Source organism: Enhydra lutris, unplaced genomic scaffold (assembly GCF_002288905.1).
Source record: "Enhydra lutris kenyoni isolate GAN:26980312 unplaced genomic scaffold, ASM228890v2 scaffoldscaffold109, whole genome shotgun sequence".
NCBI lineage: Eukaryota > Metazoa > Chordata > Mammalia > Carnivora > Mustelidae > Enhydra > Enhydra lutris.
Genome location: NW_019154193.1, coordinates 511,330 through 529,461, shown reverse-complemented (window position 1 = coordinate 529,461; position 18,132 = coordinate 511,330). Strand labels below are relative to the sequence as shown.

Below are 18,132 nucleotides of genomic sequence, written 5' to 3'. Positions count from 1 at the left end.
GGTACTTAGTCACTGACTAGAGCCGTGCGCCCCAGCGTCCAGTAAGCCACAGGCTGGGTGGGTCACCAGGTGTGCTGGTGACCTCCCTCTGGGCCTGCTCCTGCAACGACATCCTCCCCAGCTAGCACAGTCTGCACCTGTAGTATGTGTTCTGCAGATGTTCACGCTGCCAGACGAACAGAAGTTTACTGTCTACACAGCAGACTACCCACCTGCACCGTTCTTTCCAAAAAACTCAGCCATGGGGTAGATATTTACCCAAATAAGTTACAAGTAGGCACGGGGGTAAAAAGAATTACGCGTTGCATGCTAATGCGTAAGAAATCTCCAACTCTCCTCAATTTCATTAATAAACACAACAGAGAGATGCCCACATACGGTTAAATCACTTCAAGGATTAGCAGATACTTGCTTAAATACCCGATTCTTCCTTCAGGAATTCCACACAGAATTTAGGCAGTTGTTAATTCTGAAGGACTCTTCCAGCGTTTTACAGTGGATTTGTGAACTCTTACGGACTCACAGGCAGACGTCAAAATGACTAACCAACTTGCAATGGTAGAGGGCAAACTGGTGGTCACCAGAGGGGAGCTGGGGGAAATCGGGGACGGGGCGAAGGGTACACTTACGACAATGCGTACCAAGTCACGTACCGAAGTGCCTAACGACTACGTTACACACCTGAAGCTAACACGACACTCTATGTTAACTATTCTGGAATTAAAATAAAATTTAAAAACAGTTAAAAAAAAAAAAGAAATGCATGAAAACAGTTTTAGAAAATGAGCACAGAATAGGACATAGGCATAAAGAAGGAATAAAAAGGACCAATACATGTATGGAAAAAAAATTTTTAAAGATCCAGTTTGCAGAAAAGGTGTACCGTAAATGGCAGTGACCAGTAATACAGTGGTCTCGCTTTTTAAAAATCTGTGTCTTAGAAAATGCTTAAGAGGCCTTGGTAGCCTCTCTGACCTTCCAGATGCCCCAAATTGACCACGAGCTCTGCCCTGCCTACTTTGCAATTTTACCTCCATAAAGGACACAGTGTTTTCACGGGAAATACTTTGTCAGGCATACTTAAGAAACTCTGAAGTTTAAAAAGTCACGACAAAGAGCAGAAGAGACATTTTTGCACTACTAATCCACAAAACCTTTCCATTACATTTACCCGCAGATCAGGATTTTCTTTATGTCATATTGTTCTGATTTACCTACGGAATAAAGTAATTCTTTACTCAGACAGCACATTGCAAAACTCCGATGGAGATACATACAGCTACTAGAAGAGTCTGAACTTTGAGAGCCACGTTCCCTCGCATCCTTGTCCGAGGCAATCTGCCGGGTGATGATCACGTCTATGAAGTTAGCTGCGGTAATGGTAGTCTTCCCTCGGGTCCTTAGCTCTTCCTCATATCTGGACTTTGGAGGCGGCCCTTTCTCGTTCCCAGCCTCAGAGTAAACTACTGAGGAATGGGGCTGGGGCTTGCCACTTGGAAAGGCTGCAGGAGTGTACAGACACTGAACGGGTCTCTTCTCCGCCTCCAGGCTTTTCTGCTCTAGCTGCTGCTGCTCACTAACTGCTGCTGACCTGCTCCTCAAATTTTCTTCTAACCTGGTAGCTTCATGCTTACTCTCTTTAGTTTTGGAAACCTCCATCTGGGGGGCAGAGGCTGCGGCGTCCACAAGGGCAGCCAGGGCATCCGCAGCGGTGCTGTAGCGGGAGGCCGGCAGGCCTTGGCTTATTGACGGGCCCCCGGCGGGCAGCGGCCTGCGAACAGAAGAAAATCACACACAAGTCTGTGAAGGGCAGGCTCTACGGGGGCGTGCTGGGGTGGCAGAAGGACCAGCTGCAACGACAAAACGTGTCGGGCGGGCAGTGGGTGACCAAACCGCCGCAGTCACGCACTTATGGGTGTGCGGCAGATGCTGGAGACTGCTCTTCTCAGCCGAAACGCGCACAGGGCACTTACATGATTCGGAGCTGAGCGCTTGGATCCAAGGGTGTGATGACGCTGGTTCCATTGGTTCCCTGGAACACGCTGGGTCTTTGCTGCAACATGGTCTCCTGGGCTCTCACCGAAGGGGACGGGGAGCGGACATATCCATGACTGCCAGGTCGGCCTGGCTGTTCTGAGCCTGTGAAGGCCCAAAAAAGAAAAAAAAAAAAAAGCAGAAGAGAAAGAAGAAAAGACAAGCCATAAGGAAGAAGCCAGAGACAGCGACATCCAGGGGCTGTTCATTTCCTAATTTTCCTAAACAGGAAAATAGTAAGAAGCCTGATACCCTGCTTTTTGGCCTTTTGAGAAATACGTTCCCTAAGAGTTTCTTAATGAAAATGTAGTAAAACGATACCCTTAACTCAAAACAAAAACATCAACTATCATTTACTGTCACTTCCTTTTCTGCGACAAGCATCCACCTTGAATCCTGAAACAAAGTAACACGCGCAGCCACCACACAGAGCGGATCCTCCCACAGCGGGGACTGAGTGCAGGCTCCGCCCACACGTGGACGTTGGTTTTGAAAACCAGAGCGCAGTACAGTACACGGATTTCCCTGACACTTTTCTCCTCTCGCGTCCTTTACTGGAAGAATGCGGCACACGATACACAGAACGTCTGAAGCCTGGGTCAGCGCTTCCTGTTCCTGGTAAGGCTTCCGGTCAAGAGGGGGCTGTCAGCAGTTACGTTCTGGTCGGGTGTTCCAGTGGGGGTCGTGGGGGTGGGTCAGCACCCAAACCCCTGAGTTGTGCAACGGTCAGCTACCCTCACACCAATCAGACAAGCTCATCTCTCAGATTCTTCCTTAGACCCGGTGCGCTGGTCATTTACAGCATCCTGGTTGGTGCGGCCGTCTGAGTATCGTGACATCAGCGGCACACTGTCACCGGCCCGGCGTCGGAGCAGCTGCGTCCCACCGCGGCTCTCCCTGCTCTGCTCTGCCTCTGCCCTGCCCTGTGAAGGGTCTCTCTCCGCAAGCGCCCCCCAGAGGCTCGGGTCCACGAGCTACACTCCCCCAACAGCTGACTCGGTTTTGTCCACTGGCCTCAGCTGTCCCACAGCAAAGCCACAGCTCGGCCTTGGTCTGCACTACTCACTGGGAAGATCTCACACCTCTTCTCTGCCCCCTCTGTCCCGTGTCCTCAGAAGAGCTGGCCACTTGCGCACTCGTCCCTACTCCCCCAGCCCGGACCACCTGGCGCGCTTCTCAGCCATTTTCTCCCTTCCAAGCACACAATCGCTGATAGAAGCATTTCTGTGTTTCTAGAAGAGAAGCTGCTATCTACACTTCGTACCTCCGCAATGACTGTCCCCACTTACACTGCCGCTGACGACACTGAGAGCCGTGTTTCTTCAGACACAGCAACACAGAATGCTTGTCAACTTTTTTTTTTAACGTCTGGAGAAAATGGTATTGTATCATCTGGAATCTGCGTGTTATTCATTAATGGGATCACGAGCATTTTTAAAATACAGTTCCTAACAAAGTTGGGCTTGCTTTAATTACATCAGTGTCTGTGCTTTTACGCGCTTGACATATAAGCAGTATTAGGACACCCTCTCACAATTCACTGAAGCCTTTCCTGTGGTCACTTAGCGGTATGTCTTACTAGACACGGACACTACGTTACAGCTCAGTGTCTCCAGGCTTTGCAACCACTGATTAATTCAACATAAATCCTTGGGAATGATGTTACTGGGTCAAATACGAAGACCAGCTCTGGGCCCCTGCTCTGTACTGCCACCATTTTGATGTCAAGGTTTGCCCCCCCCCCCCCCCCCCCCCCCGTGAGTGTGAGCGCGACAGCCTGCCTGCCCCATGCCCTTCAGTTCCGCATGCACCTCTCTGACCGAATCTCTGGTCCCCTGCCCGCCCCTCTGGCGCCCCTGCAGTACCGCCCACAGACTGACCCACCCTCTCCCCACACGCCGCCGGCTGGAAATCTCAGCCAAGCCAGAGCCGCGGCCCTTGCAGGGGACTCCTAGGTCACCGTGTCCAGCCTGTCTTTCCCCCTAAGGGCCAGATCTGTCTGGCAACACGGACACAGGAAGTGCTCACCTTTCACTGAGAGAACAGAATGCAAAAGAAAAATCTACCACATGTCAGAACAAATGCTCCAGAGACACGTCCAAGGATGTCCCACAGGGAAACTCCTTCCCTAATGTGCAGACCTGGCTTGCGTCTCGGCCCATCCCACCCCCCAACCTCGAGCTACCGCCATCACTTCCGTCCCGCCCTGCCTGGCAGCACACATTTCCACCAGCAACTGCAGACATGGCCTCGCTGTCCTCCTGGCGCCAGTCCACACCCCTCCAGGGCTCCAACCCACCTCCAGCCCCTCTTGTGTAAATGCCCCTCGGCATGGCACCAGCCTCCTTGCTAAGTGGCAGCACAGGTAATTCCCAATGTCACCCGACCTTCTCTCTGTACGGCATCTTCCTCAGTAGCCCCACAACACATCGTGTGTTTGTGGCTGGGAGCCCCTGCTCGGGCTGCCTTCAGCTTTACTGAGCTCTGCGCCCGGTATCTTCAGGCCCAATTGTAGCCAACGGCCGGGGCCAAATCAAAACGCTGCCTTCCTCAGGAAAACCTCAGTTTCCTCTTCAAAATTCACGTGCTGCACTTTCACTCGTACGTCACTTAAGGTGTGAGATTACTTTCCGTCTCCCGACTCCTGCCTCTAGGATCAGCTCGCCGCCAAGCCCCGCAACAGGAAGCCGGACGCCCGGTCCCACCGATGACCAAGGGGTGTCTGCAGCACGGGCAACGGCACGCCGCTCACCTGACCGAAGGTAGAGGTCTGAGGACGTGGCCGCGGCGATCCGCTCCCGCTCCTTCTCCCGCTCCCGCTCCCGCTCAGCACTCGCGGCCGCTGCGAGGTGCGTCGAGTGTCCTGTAAAACACAGAAATCTTCGACTTAAAGACAAGAACACTGACCTGTCAGGTACAAACAGCTGTTAGATTTTTAGCATCTGGAGACGTTTCAAAATGCTCCAAACCTGAGACCAAGACCATTTGTTAAAGAGTCTCGGATGTCGACTGACACCTAACACAAGCTTTTGGGATATTTCTGGTGTATCCGGTGAGGGATGGCATGTGAGAACTACACGAAACATTAAGTGGAAAACAGCAGAGCAGGGGCGTCTGGGTGGTTCAGTCGGCCGCTCCTGATTTCGGCTCAGGTCGTGATCTCAGGGCGGTGGGCTCGAGCCCCATTTCAGGCTCCAACCTCAAGCCAAGTGTGCTGGAGGTTCTCTCTCTCCCTCTGCTCCTTCCCCTGTGCACTCTCTCTCGCTCACTCTAAAATAAATAAATCTTAAAAACAAATAACAACAAAAAACCTCAGCAGACCAAATGGGGGGAAAGTGCCCAAAACTTCAAGACAATGCGTCAGCACTTAGGGACGCTGGTCGTACCAGAGAGGGCCGTGACCAGTCTGTTACCTGGAGACATAGATGCGGAGTTGTATGGCCTGGGTGGGAAGGTAATCTGCGTTCCAGGAATATAAGTGATTCTGTCCATGGGAGGAGTGCTTGTTCCCCCTGGATGAGGCACTAAAATCGCTGGAGGCATGTTGGTCAGGTCGATGATTCCTGCTCAGGAGATAAACACAATAAAAGATGTTAAATGTCAGTTTCTCTCAAGACACAGAACTGTACATGGCTTTTTAAAATCGTTTCTCTCGGGGCACCTGGGTGGCTCAGTGGGTTAAAGCCTCCGCCTTCGGCTCAGGTCATGGTCCTAGGGTCCTGGGATCGAGCCCCGCATCGGGCTCTCTGCTCAGCAGGGAGCCTACTTCCTCCTCTCTCTCTGCCTGCCTCTCTGCCTACTTGTGATCTCTATCAAATAAATAAATAAAATCTTATTAATAAATAAATAAATAAATAGTTTCTCTCTACAACCCAGTGATACTCTGTGTACAGTGTAAATAAAAATGGTTAAGATGATCATGACTTTGTAAGACCTTCTTTAAATCTACAGAAGGCTATGAAACCCTGTGCGCCCTACGAGTCACCAAAAAGCACAGACAGATTACTGAGAGAGACAGCAAACTGCAGACAGTTTGGTTATGTCAGTGCTCACCAAAACGCCCTGCCTTGACGTACTGCTTTGCCTCTGGGGGCTAAGAGCTACAGAGGCAAGGACAGGGCTGCCTTTCCTTTTGTTCCATCATTCACTCAGCAAATACTCACTGATACTTGGCAGACCTAACACCATCTAAGAAGCCCGACCGCAAAGAACGCACCCCTTGTTGCTGGATACGGGAGGCCCAGCTGCTGCTCCCGTGGGGAGAGGCCTCTGGCCACATCCGGGCGCAGGTTCACTTGCATCTGCTGTGAGGTAATGTAGTCGTTGAGGATTGTCTGTCTGGTGTTCTCCATTGCATAAAGCTGGTACTGACTGGGGTAAGCTGGGGTTGGGGAGAGCTGTCTCTGAAACAGGTAAGCAGCGGCTGCTGGTGGAGAGAACGAGAGAAAGGCATTTAGTTCGGTCCAGGGCAAAGTCATTCGCTAAGTATCGCCCGCAGAAAGAGCTGGGGCCCCTGCTGCCAGGCTAATATGCAGGTACAGCTTTAACGTGGGTGGGGGTTACAGGGAGTGAGGGCGACTCATGTTAGACCCTGACACATCAGGTATGAGTACACGCGCTCTAACGTCAGACGTAACAGCAAAGGGGAGAGAAACCAGATACAGTACGAATGTGAACGTTTTCACCGGTAGGAGAGGAGCTAAGGAACTTCTCAAGCAGCTGCACTTTCGGTCTTTGCCACATAACTTAATTATCATTTCACCTACATCTCCAAGAGCTGCGTTTGAAAATCACATTATTTGTGCAGTACTGATCATTCAACACAACCAAATGGAAATACATGTGAACATACTTTGTGACAAATAATGGCTTTCCTGGGGGCTGAAAATGGTTAGTCTATAAGCATTTAATTAATGCATGTGTTTAGAGCAAAGATTAGCAAACTTATTCCGTAAAAGGCCAGATAGTAAATATCTTACGCTTTGTGGACAATATGGTCGCTTCGCCTACTCAACTCTGCCACTGTAGCATGAAAGCTGCCACAGACAAAACACCCACAAATGTGTGCCTGTGTTCTAATAAAACTTTATTTATGCAAATAGGCAGCAGCAGGATTTGGCCCCCTGGCCATAGTTTGACAACCTGGGTTAGACCATGACACGAGCTGCTAGGAAGGGGTAGGTATGTCTGTTAAAAAGGAGAAGTTAATGTCTCTCTGCTCAAAACATTAAAATTCACCTCAAGCTCAAAAATAACAATAAAACTGCTATAAAATGAAGGAGCAGGATAAGCACTACGTTAAAATCACACATTCAAACTCGAGTGAATATATATATATATTCATTTCCCTAGAAAAACAAGTTTTCTAGAATGTTTGCTTCTCCTTTTTTCGTCCAGAACTCCCAGCAGGGTTAAGTCTGTCAGTGGACTCTGTGGGAACTTCTGCCTCAGTTTTGGGAGAAAGTCCCTGAAGAACTAGGTGCAGACCCCTCTGAAACCTAATGTGCTCAAGCGACAGACAATTTGATGACATTGATATAACCTCCAACAGATGAAAGGTTTTCCACAGGTCCTCACTTCTATAAACTGAACAACTCTTCGAAATCTCGGCATACTGCCAATGAAAACCTCCTCCCTGAGGACCAAGGTAAAACACGGGTGTTCTGTGTCCCAATTTCAAGTTGGAGGATGTAACAAACAACCGGTTAGGACGGGGAAGAGGTACGAGCAGAAAACACGCATCTGAGTAGGGTTCAGCGGACGAGAGGAACAGGGACGAAGACGGGAGGACAGGGGTCAGCTGGCACACGGCTGGGTCAAGTCGGCCAGCGACGTGCAGACGGGGCTCCTTTCTCTTTGTGGAGCCCGCCGCCCCGCGCCCAGCAGACTGCTTTCGAGAAAACCTACAGACTCCTGCACCTCCAACAAGCACGTCTACCTACAGTCAGAGGGATGTGTCTACCCAGAAGTTCCTTCCAGCTCTACCTGCTACCGTGATTACGTAACTTAATGAAGTAATCTGGAGGTTGTTGAGAAAAGAATGAGAAGAATGGTTTCTCTGGAAACTAAATCGACTGCTTTGGAAAGACAATATGTAGCTCAATCAGGTATGGATGAGACGGTTTTGAAAAGACAGGAAAAAAAATCTGCAAGGATTCTGTATTTAAACTACTTTGAAGTGGCTTTAAAGTCTAGCTTCACAGGGTGCCTTGGTGGCTCAGTCATTAAGGGTCTGCTTTCCGCTAGGTCATGAACCCAGGGTCCTGGGATCGAGTCCCACATCTGGCTCCCTGCTCGGTGGGGAGCCTGCTTCTCCCTCTCCCATCCCCCTGCTTGTGTTTCCTCTCTCGCTGTCTCTGTCAAATAAATAAATAAAATAATAATAAAAAAAAATTCTAGCTTCACTTAAAAAAAGGAAACCTGAAAGGAAATGGATCACTTATGTAACAAAGACAAGGAGTGATTTCCTCAGTAGGCCCTGACCTTACATCAGAACACTGGGAAATTAATATCTACATGGTAAATTTAATGTTTTAGGTATGTCTGTGTTGTTTAAAATAATTCTCCACACTGACCCACTTTTGCAATCAGCTTAACCGAATGCCATACTTATTTTTTTTTCTCAGTTCTCTAATGGGTGCTAGTAATATTCTGTTTCTTGATTTGGAACTGGTAGCATGAGGGTGTGTAGTGTGTGTGAGTTCAGTGGGCTGCACACTAAACGATATATGTAACAGTCTGCATGTTATACTTTAATAAACAGAGTCTGAAAGGTCACACAGGAACATTCCTTCTTTGCCATAATCATCCCCCCACCCTGTGCTTACCAGGATCCAGAGCCCTGTGAAACGGCATGGTGGGATCCAAGTGTGTGGGCAGATGGCTCCGATACACCTCGCCTGTGGCGCTGCCCCTGTGGTGGGGATCAAACGGGCTGTGGCTGACGACGGGGTCCACGCCAGGTACCGGAGACTTTGCTGGTATACTTTCCCTCTGGGTGGGGGTCAGGGTCGATTTTCTTTCGTGATTGGTAGACTTGCTAGAGGAAACTGTAACTGGAAAAAAACAACAACAACAACAACACCACAACTTCTTAAGAAACTTGGGAAGGGAGATTTTACAGCTGACCCTTGAACAGTACAGGGCTTAGGGGCGTCGACCCTCCACACAGTCAAAAACTCCACAAGTAATCTTTCACTCGCCCGAAACAGCCTACTATTGACCGGGAAGACTTCCCAAGAACAGAAACAGTCAATTAGCACCTGTTTTGTATGTTATATATATTATATCCTCTACTCTTGTAATAAAGTAAGCTAGAGGAAAGAAAATGTTACAAAAACTGTAAGAGAGGGGTCCCTGGGTGGCTCAGCAGGTTGAGCATCCAACTTTTGATTTTAGATCAGGTCATGATCTCAGAGTTGTGAGATCGAGCCCAGCACTGGGCTCCGTGCTCAGCGGGGAATCTGCTTCTCTCTCTCCCCTGCTCTCTTCCCCTGCTCATGTGTGCTCTAAAAATAAATAAATAAATCTTTAAAAAAAAAAAAAAAAAGAAAGAAAAAGAAAAATTGTAAGAGAAAAATATATCTACAGCACGGTACTATATTTATAAAATACAGCAACAACAAAAACCCACCTTAAGTGGACCTGTGTAGTTCCAACAAGTGTTGGTCAAGGGTCCACTGTATTCATCCACTTCTCCCCCAACCAAGTACAGACTGTATTTATACACCAAACGTTTAATGTTCAATCTTGCAAAACATGCAACAGGGAAGAACTAGCAGAAGCTTCTGAGACTTAAGGATTACCACCTTGCGATCACAGTACCAACATCTTATCACCTAACGTTAAGATTAAAAATGAAGTTCAACACTCCTCTTGAAATCCCGTTATAAAAGATTTTGTTTTCTGTAGGACTTGAACATTCCAAATTCTTCCTGACCGCCACATACCAAGTCACAGCTCCCTCTCTTTGCCTGTGCTGCCCCCTCCCTGCCGCTTGCCAGTCACCGTGTGATGCTGGGTTTCCTTGCCCAGGACTTCCGTAAAGCCTTTCTCGTGAGCTCGCCAGTATCAACCACCTCCATACCTCAGCCTCTATTTAAACGATGTGGTTCAGAAGTTATAACGCAAATAGGCACAGAGAGAACAGCATATCCCCACACGTACTGGCCATCCTCCTCCACGGCCATAACAATTGCGGTACAACACAGAACAGAAGCGTTACCATTTTAAAGGGTGCAGCTGGGGGGCATTAACGTACTCAGGGCTGTGCAGTCACCACCAGCACCTCGTTATTGATATTCGGGTGACATCAGCTTCACCACGATTACACACATCTGCTGGACAAAACCAAGCGATCATGCGGGTCTACAACACCCCCTTCCGAGCCCCGGGGTGCTCAAACACGGGGGGCCTCCTCTCTCGGCAGGGCAATTCTCCTTCGGAACCGAGCCCGGGCCTCTACGTTCACCATCCCACCTCCCGGCTGGCACTTCGCTTTGCTCGACCCCCTGCCTGCTGTCACGGCGTCCAGCCAGGACCCTGCCGTGAGCCTGCAAGCAGTACGGACTGCTGTAATGCTGGAGAGGAGGAGTGGGGACGCTGTCAAGGGCCGCGGGCGGCTTTGGGTACCACCTGGTAAAACTCAATGCCTCTTCCCTGACTCGCAGACCCGCCAGCAGCAGGAAGGCTGGGGCCGCAGGGCGTGACACCGACAACGGTGATGCAGTAATGACAGCTCACGTGTACAGCGCCAGGCGCCACCCATACCCTCCGAGTCCTTCAAACACCTGACCTCATGTGACTGTCCCAGTGGTCCAGTGAGGTAAGCCTTAATACTGTGTTCCCATTTTACAGATGAGCAAACTAAGGCCTAGGACAGTGAAGTAATTCGTCCAAGGTCCTGCAGCAGAAGAACCTTCATGCGAGTCAGGAAGTCTTGCTCCGTGGCCTGCGCTTCCAACCGCCACAGCAGACTGAGGCCACACAACGGTCAACGCCGGCTTCCAGAACAGCCTGTAGGGTTAGCTGAAAGGGCACTCTCAGCATGCACTTACTCTAGAGCATTTTTGGATGCCAGCACCCTCGGCACTTGTCAAAACAGTGGGTATTTTACCTACAGTCATCCTGCTTTCCGTGCGGCAGACTTCCCCGCACGCCTTGTCTCAAGCACAGCCTACAGACCTCGTGGCAAACCAAAGCAAACAATCTGATACGGACTTTTCTGACACCAACTTTTTGCCAGAGCTGGGAAAGTGCAATGAGAACGAGCAAAGGAGGACAGAAGAGTTACCGTACCATCAGACGTTCTGCTCATCATAGGCGAGCCTCTGGACATGGTGTTCTGGTAACTCACAGGGGTCCGCCGGGCGCTGCTGTCCTCGTAAAGCCCCGGGCTCAGCTGTGCCTTGGGAGCCTCATGAAGCGCTGACCGGAGGACGGAGGGGCCAGAGCTCACCACCGACGTGTGTCGGGAACGCACCGGCTCGCCTGCTTTCACGTCCTCGTATTTTCCCCGCTCTACCACCTTTATGTTTTCTGGCATGATTTCCAGGGGAGGCATTCCCCGGGGGAGTTTGTTGGGCCCCGTGATTAAGGATTTGACATTGTGTTTGATGGCAGATTGCCCTGAGTTGCTGTCAAACTTTATCGGTGTACCCTAGAAGAAAAGAAACCAACATGATCGGGAGCTCGAGGCATCTGCAGAGCCTGCCATCTCCGGTCAGCTTGGCCCACGGCAGTGATAATTTGCTTCAATAATCTCTACTCTCTGCCTGGGTGTCTCAGCCACACGCTCACAAATCCAGAGCTGCGCACTTTCTCACAATACACATTCCACAATACGGACGCAAGAAAACGAGTCATGAACCACACATACAACCTTCACAATCACTTCCAAAAGCTCTGACATCGTAAGAACTACTTGTAATTATTTAGTCATGCTTTTTCTAAAATGCTCCATGAATATCACAGTCTGAAGGGGAACGGCTGACAAAAAGCAGCCTGACACAGTTACCTGGGAGATGGAACCCTCGATTATTGGCCTTGTGCTCTGGACCACTTCTGGAGTTTTTCGGCTTTCCTGAGTTAAAATATCTTGCCGTGGAATCTCATGAATGGAACGCCCCATTTCTTTGATGGTGGTAATGCCGTCATATGGTTTTCCTTTGGTAATGGCACCTTCGAATGCTCGTATGGGAGGACTCTCCCTTTTAATCTGTTTGGGATATTTAAGACCGTCTTCGAAACTGTCTGTGGTCGCTCTTGGTGTGCCTTCAAGAAAGAATTCAAGAAACATGCTTATTAAAATAATGCCAATGGTTGCGTAACAATGTGACTGAGCTATACACTGGGAAATTGTTAAAAGAGGGGCGCCTGGGTGGCTCAGTGGGTTAAGCCTCTGTCTTCCACTCAGGTCATGATCTCAAGGTCCGGGGATCGAACCCCGCATCAGACTCTCTGCTCAGCAGGGAGCCTGCTTCCCCCTCTCTGCCTACTTGTGATCTCTTTCTCTGTGTCAAATAAATTAATAAAATCGTTAAAAAAAATTGTTAAAACAGCAAATGCTGATACATATTTTTCCTCTATTTAAAAAAATTAATACCTTGTCATCTTGCAGTTTCTAATTAATTTTCTATTTACAACACATCCTTAAGTAAATATTTATAAGTCGTCATTTTTTTCAGGTGGTTCAAGATTTGATACACTGTTCATCACAATCAGAGAATGGTTCTTACATAATGAAGATGTCTCTATATTCAAAGATTAGGCAACCATCATCTTCAAATTATATAGCTTGGAAACAGAAGAGTTAAAATCAAGATTTAAATATCTAATATTTCAAAAGGGAAAATACTTGAAAAGCAGGTTTCATACACTGCAAATTAATGTCAAACTACTCTGCAATGAGGCAGTCATGAAAAAAAGCCAAAAAAACCAAAAAGTTTACCCTGCATTATGGACCCAGACAGCACAGTCCTTTCTTTGAGGTCGGAATGAGGGCTCCCCCTGGGTAATGCTCGGCATATCAGCCCTTTCAAGACAAGAAAGCAATTCAAATATTAAACACAATGTCAATGTCAATTCACATGTACTTTATACTGACCTTAGAGTATGTACTTCTTGATAAAATCTCTATGGAGAAAGAAATATCATCTTAAATTTGTGAACTACTCAGAAGAATATCATGGAAAAAATAAAAGTTGGAAGTACCCAATATGACATAATTGTTCCTTTTTAAACATTTTCCGAAAGAGAAAATAGCCACAGAAAACATCTATTATAAATCAATAAGGAAAGACACTTTTAAAACTACATCTAAAATCCAATGCTTCTTTCTCAAGGTGAGAGGACACACACAGAGGGGTTTGAGAATCATTGTCTGGCTCTGAAACCGACCTCTGAGAAAGGAGCAAACACAAAGGATGGGTACCTCAAAAACAGGTAAAATACATAAATGAAAATATGCAAGTCATACGCAATTACCCTAAAGTAAAGGGAAGTGGGATTTTTTTTTTTTTACTGGAGAAAATCCAGCTCTTAGAAAATTACGTAGGACTTCTGAGATCGAAGAACCCTTACCCTGTTTTTAGTATTTTACCTAGATTGACGTTAAACAGTTGAAGCAGGTTAAGATTTAAAGAAAGTGAGTCATTAACAAAATAAAACTACGGGTATGATGTAGTGAATGCTTATCGCGCGGTCAGCACAAGTTGGGACACCTGTCTCGAGTCCTCACACGGTAACTATGGTCCCTGCATTTACACTCGCCCAGTGAACTTCACCAGCAAACAGTGCGGCCGGAGTTCAAATACAGGTCTTTGTTCCGTTACACCTCTTTAACTGCCTCACAACAAAAGCAAAGTTCTCAGAATGACTTTTACATTTTTCAACTCACTTAACCCTAGCAGAATAGTCTACAAATTACACGAGCATTCTACTAGTTACCTATGATATGACCAATAATGTTTAATTTTTACTTCCTACCACTGTCATGTACTTGCTTTGCATGTAGATATGAATATAAATTTAAACATATTAATAAGCTCATATTACTACAGTGCTAATATATTTCATCATATTATATATTATTATAATGATATATTGATACAGGTTTCATTTATATAGTAATATGAATACAAATTTATAATAGTAGTATGAATACAAATTTCATGACAGAGATTGAATACAACCTAACCCAACCATGCGAATTTGCTGTACAAAATTAAACGGATCTAAATAAAGCACTGGAAACAATACTTTACCCTCCAACGGGGCTGACACAGGAGACTCCCTCATTGACAACCCTTGCTTTATATTTCCTTCCACTGATTCATAGCTTCTTTTTAAACTGATTTCGTGAGCTGTTCTTGGACTCCTTGTGCCTTCTCGGGCATTCTTAATATCTGCAGAACATAGAAATAAGAATTACTCAGACAAAACCCAAAGCCTACTCTACAATAAATCAGTTATCTTAGTTTCATAGTCTTATCTTATAAAAAACAATATAAAAGCCAGCCAACCTACAACGTAGTACTATATAGATGATATTTATGGAGTTTTTTTCATTAATTAAAATGTAACTGAGTGCCAGGGGTAAGTAAGCTAGGCTTGCAGATAAGGTTAACAAATTAAGTCCCTTCCTTCATGAAACCTACCCAGTCGCGATGGATACCAATAAAGTACTAGGGAACTGATGTATAGCATAGTCAGTACTATGAAAAGAGAGGTACGATTGTGCTATGAGAACGCTAGAAGGGGAACCTAACACTTAAAAGGCCCTGATAAGGCTGCTACAAGAAGTAATGTGTAAATGGAGAACCGAGATGCTTAAGTCAGGGGTAAGGGAGGAAGAGGGGGTACAGGCACACAGACGCCAAGGTGAGACAGTGTGGGACATTGAAAGAACTTGGGCTCAGTGCCTGGTCAGCGTGTAGAGTGGCGCTGGAGGCAGACTGCGCGGGAAGGCAGTGCTGGGGGCTGAGGGAAAAGTGGGAAGGGAACACTTGGGAAGAGGAGCGTGTAGCAGATCATGGAGGGGGATCAAGCCAAGGTAAGGGGCTTACACTGATCTTAAAGCAATGAAGAGTCAAGCAGGAAGTGACAAGATATAGTTCTGAATACGGGTTATGACCAAAGGTGGGGAGATCAGGGGGAGCTGCCCAGTTATCCAGATGAAGGATGATGGGGGCAGTGGGGAGTACAGAGAAATGGATGGATGGCAGAGAACTCAGAAAAGAAAACAGGAACAGCTTAGTGACTGACTGGATGTGGAAAGAGAACGAAGTGTCGAGGATGACATCTACATTTCTGGCTTCAGCAATGTACGTTACTTTCTTCCTCCAGAAGCAAAATGTAAATCAGCATATGCCAGAAATGTTAAAACAAGAAAGGAGGAAGGAAATAAGAAAGTTACCATGTGTTTTGCATCAGGCACTCTGTGCTCACATACCTTACATCTTTGTATTCAAAGAGAAAGATAAACCATGACTAATGACTCCGCAGATCACAAAAACAGTTGCAAACAGGAACTCATATCCAGTCCCTCACTTGGCTTTTTTTTTTTTTAAACCATAACTGAGTCATTCTTGTAACATCAGTGAGAAAATATAACCTAAGAATACATCTAAAGAAAATGCTCACACACAGACATTAAAATAATTTAAATTAAGAATTTAAATTCGGCGTGCCTGGGTGGCTCAGTCGTTAAGCGTCTGCCTTCGGCTCAGGTCATGATCCCAGGGTCCTGGGATCGAGCCCCGCATCGGGCTCCCTGCTCAGCGGGAAGCCTGCTTCTCCCTCTCCCAGTCCCCCTCTCCTACTCCCCCTGCTTGCGTTACCTCTCTTGCTGTGTCTCTGCCAAATAAATAAATAGAATCTTTAAAAAAAAAAAAAAAAAGAATTTAAATTCAATACTCTTTCCAGGATTATTAGATTATTATCTACTTCCTAATTCTTGGGGAGGCCTGGGTGGGTCAGTGGTTAAGCATCTGCCTTTGGCTCAGGTCATGATCCTAGGATCCTGGGATCGAGCCCCACATTGGGCTCCCTGCTCAGAGGGGAGCCTGCTTCTCTTTCTGCCTCTGCCTCTCCCCGACTCGTGCTTGCTCTCTTGCACGCCCTCTCTCTCACAAATAATAAATAAAATCTTAAAAATAAAGAAAGGAAAAAAAAGAAAAGAAAAGTGATTCTACTGAAGTTAAAAATTCTTTTTTTAGGCTAAATCCACTGGCCACGGTTGATGTTAGTTATCACTCACAGAACAATGTACTACACTCTGCACTGTTTATCATTTTCACTGAATGAACTTCCCCAAACAAGTATGTGGGGAACCAGAGCCCATGTTTCCAATCCCTAACACAGTACTGGCTTCCGAGTACAGACATCATACTTACTGTCGTAGGATAAGATGTGTCCACTTTTGCCTTCATAAATAACATGACCTTTTGATGCGGCCTCCTCTCTGCCTTTCTCAGGACTGCTCTCCTCAATGGGCATTCTAGAAATGGATCCCTTCACCAACGCCTCAGTTGGTATGCCGGCCTGTGACAGTGCTGGGGTACCCTGCCATCAAATCAAACACAAACATTCAGGTTTAGAGACACGAGATGCTCAGAAAACTTAACCTACTGCACTGAGAGTCAGATCCACCCATATCTTCAAAGAAGAAAGGACAAAGACACGAGAGGAACCCAGACGTTAAGGTTTTATAAACATAAAAAGAAATACTGTAACTTCATCCTTGAACCCTACCCCACAAAACTTAAAAATGGGGACAGGTGTAGGAGTCAAACGAACTTTCTTTCTTTTTTTTTTTTTTTAAGATTTTATTTATTTGACAGAGATCACAAGTAGGCAGAGAGGCAGGCAGAGAGAAAGAGGCGGAAGCAGGCTTCCCGCTGAGCAGAGAGCCTGACATGGGGCTCGATCCCAGGACCCCGGGATCATGACCTGAGCTGAAGGCTGAGGCTTTAACCCACTGAGCCACCCAGGTGCCCACAGCCTGGTTACTAAAGTGAAAACGAACGAGAAAAAGGAATACGCATAAGGCATTTATTTCCCTTCTGCCTCTACTATTAAAGTGTTTGCTTGTTTTGAAGACTAGTTTCAGGATGTATACTTTGGTGAAATGTAGGAGAGATGTGTAGAGTTCACATGTAACTCTCTAGGTCACTAGACCATATACTCCATAAACCAGGTCCTGTTAAAACGGAGACCCTGATTCATAGGTCAGAAGTGGGAACTAAAATTTTTGCATTAACCTAACAAGCTCCCAAGCAATGCTGATCCCTGGGATACAGACTACACTTGACCAGCAAGGCCCCAGGGCACGGTTCTCAGATGGGCCCACAGCAGAACCACTAGAAGGCAGGAAACACAGCCAGCTGGGCCTGCCCCCACAGATGAGACTTCAGGAAGTCTGGGCTGGGGCCTGACCATTTACAGGCCTAATGGTGCTGGCCCGGGAGCCACAACTTTAGCCACTGGCCTAGGGAACAAGGTTCAACATGCAAAAACCACAGGATTCTGTTTATAATGATTTCCCAAAAGAGAATTTTCCTTCTCAGACCTACAGTAATAAGGAAGCTATGGACTGTTACACTTCCAACTGAAATCAATGTCAAACGGAGGACAAGGAGGAACTTTTCTTAATCAAAACTGGCAATTTATTGAGCTTGAAACTGGAAGAAGATATCTGACTTTCGGTGCTTCTATCAATGCCGCCCGTATCTTCGAGTTTAGCATGAGACCCTAGCCAGGCGGCTTACATGCTGGGACTGCAGACCTTCTTTTTCACAAGAGGCAAAAGCGAGCAAATAATTTATAATGACTTTTTTTTTCCATTTCTATTTGAGCTGCACACATGGTAAGAGCTTTTGCAGGGGGTGGGGGCAGTGGGTGGGTGTGTGTGTGTGCGTGCGCGCGTGCGTGCCTGGGTGGCTCAGTCATTAAGCATCTGCCTTTGGCTCAGGTAATATCTTGGGGTCCTGGGATGGAGCCCGGCATCAGGTCCCCTGCTCGGCAGGGAGCCTGCTTCTCCCTCTTCTACTCCCCTGCTTGTGTTCCCTGTCATGCTCTATCTCTCTGTCAAATAAATAA

At 47.1% G+C, this 18,132-nt stretch overlaps 1 protein-coding gene across 4 annotated transcripts in view; it reads right to left on the bottom strand.

The window, feature by feature from the left end:
- The window catches only part of LOC111139473 (nuclear receptor corepressor 1), a 154,158-nt gene that overhangs the window by 16,252 nt on the left and 119,774 nt on the right, over positions 1-18,132 (bottom strand). For 3 of the 4 annotated variants that reach the window (XM_022491737.1, XM_022491738.1, XM_022491739.1), the window contains 11 exons: positions 16,428-16,596; positions 14,298-14,438; positions 12,983-13,066; positions 12,050-12,306; positions 11,332-11,692; positions 8,862-9,089; positions 6,251-6,460; positions 5,448-5,597; positions 4,787-4,897; positions 1,974-2,139; positions 1,278-1,771 (listed from right to left, as the gene is read on the bottom strand). In XM_022491737.1, the coding sequence (XP_022347445.1) occupies positions 1,278-1,771; positions 1,974-2,139; positions 4,787-4,897; positions 5,448-5,597; positions 6,251-6,460; positions 8,862-9,089; positions 11,332-11,692; positions 12,050-12,306; positions 12,983-13,066; positions 14,298-14,438; positions 16,428-16,596 (2,371 nt within the window). The remainder of the gene's footprint in view (positions 1-1,277; positions 1,772-1,973; positions 2,140-4,786; positions 4,898-5,447; positions 5,598-6,250; positions 6,461-8,861; positions 9,090-11,331; positions 11,693-12,049; positions 12,307-12,982; positions 13,067-14,297; positions 14,439-16,427; positions 16,597-18,132) is intronic. The other variant, XM_022491740.1, reaches the window with a different exon arrangement.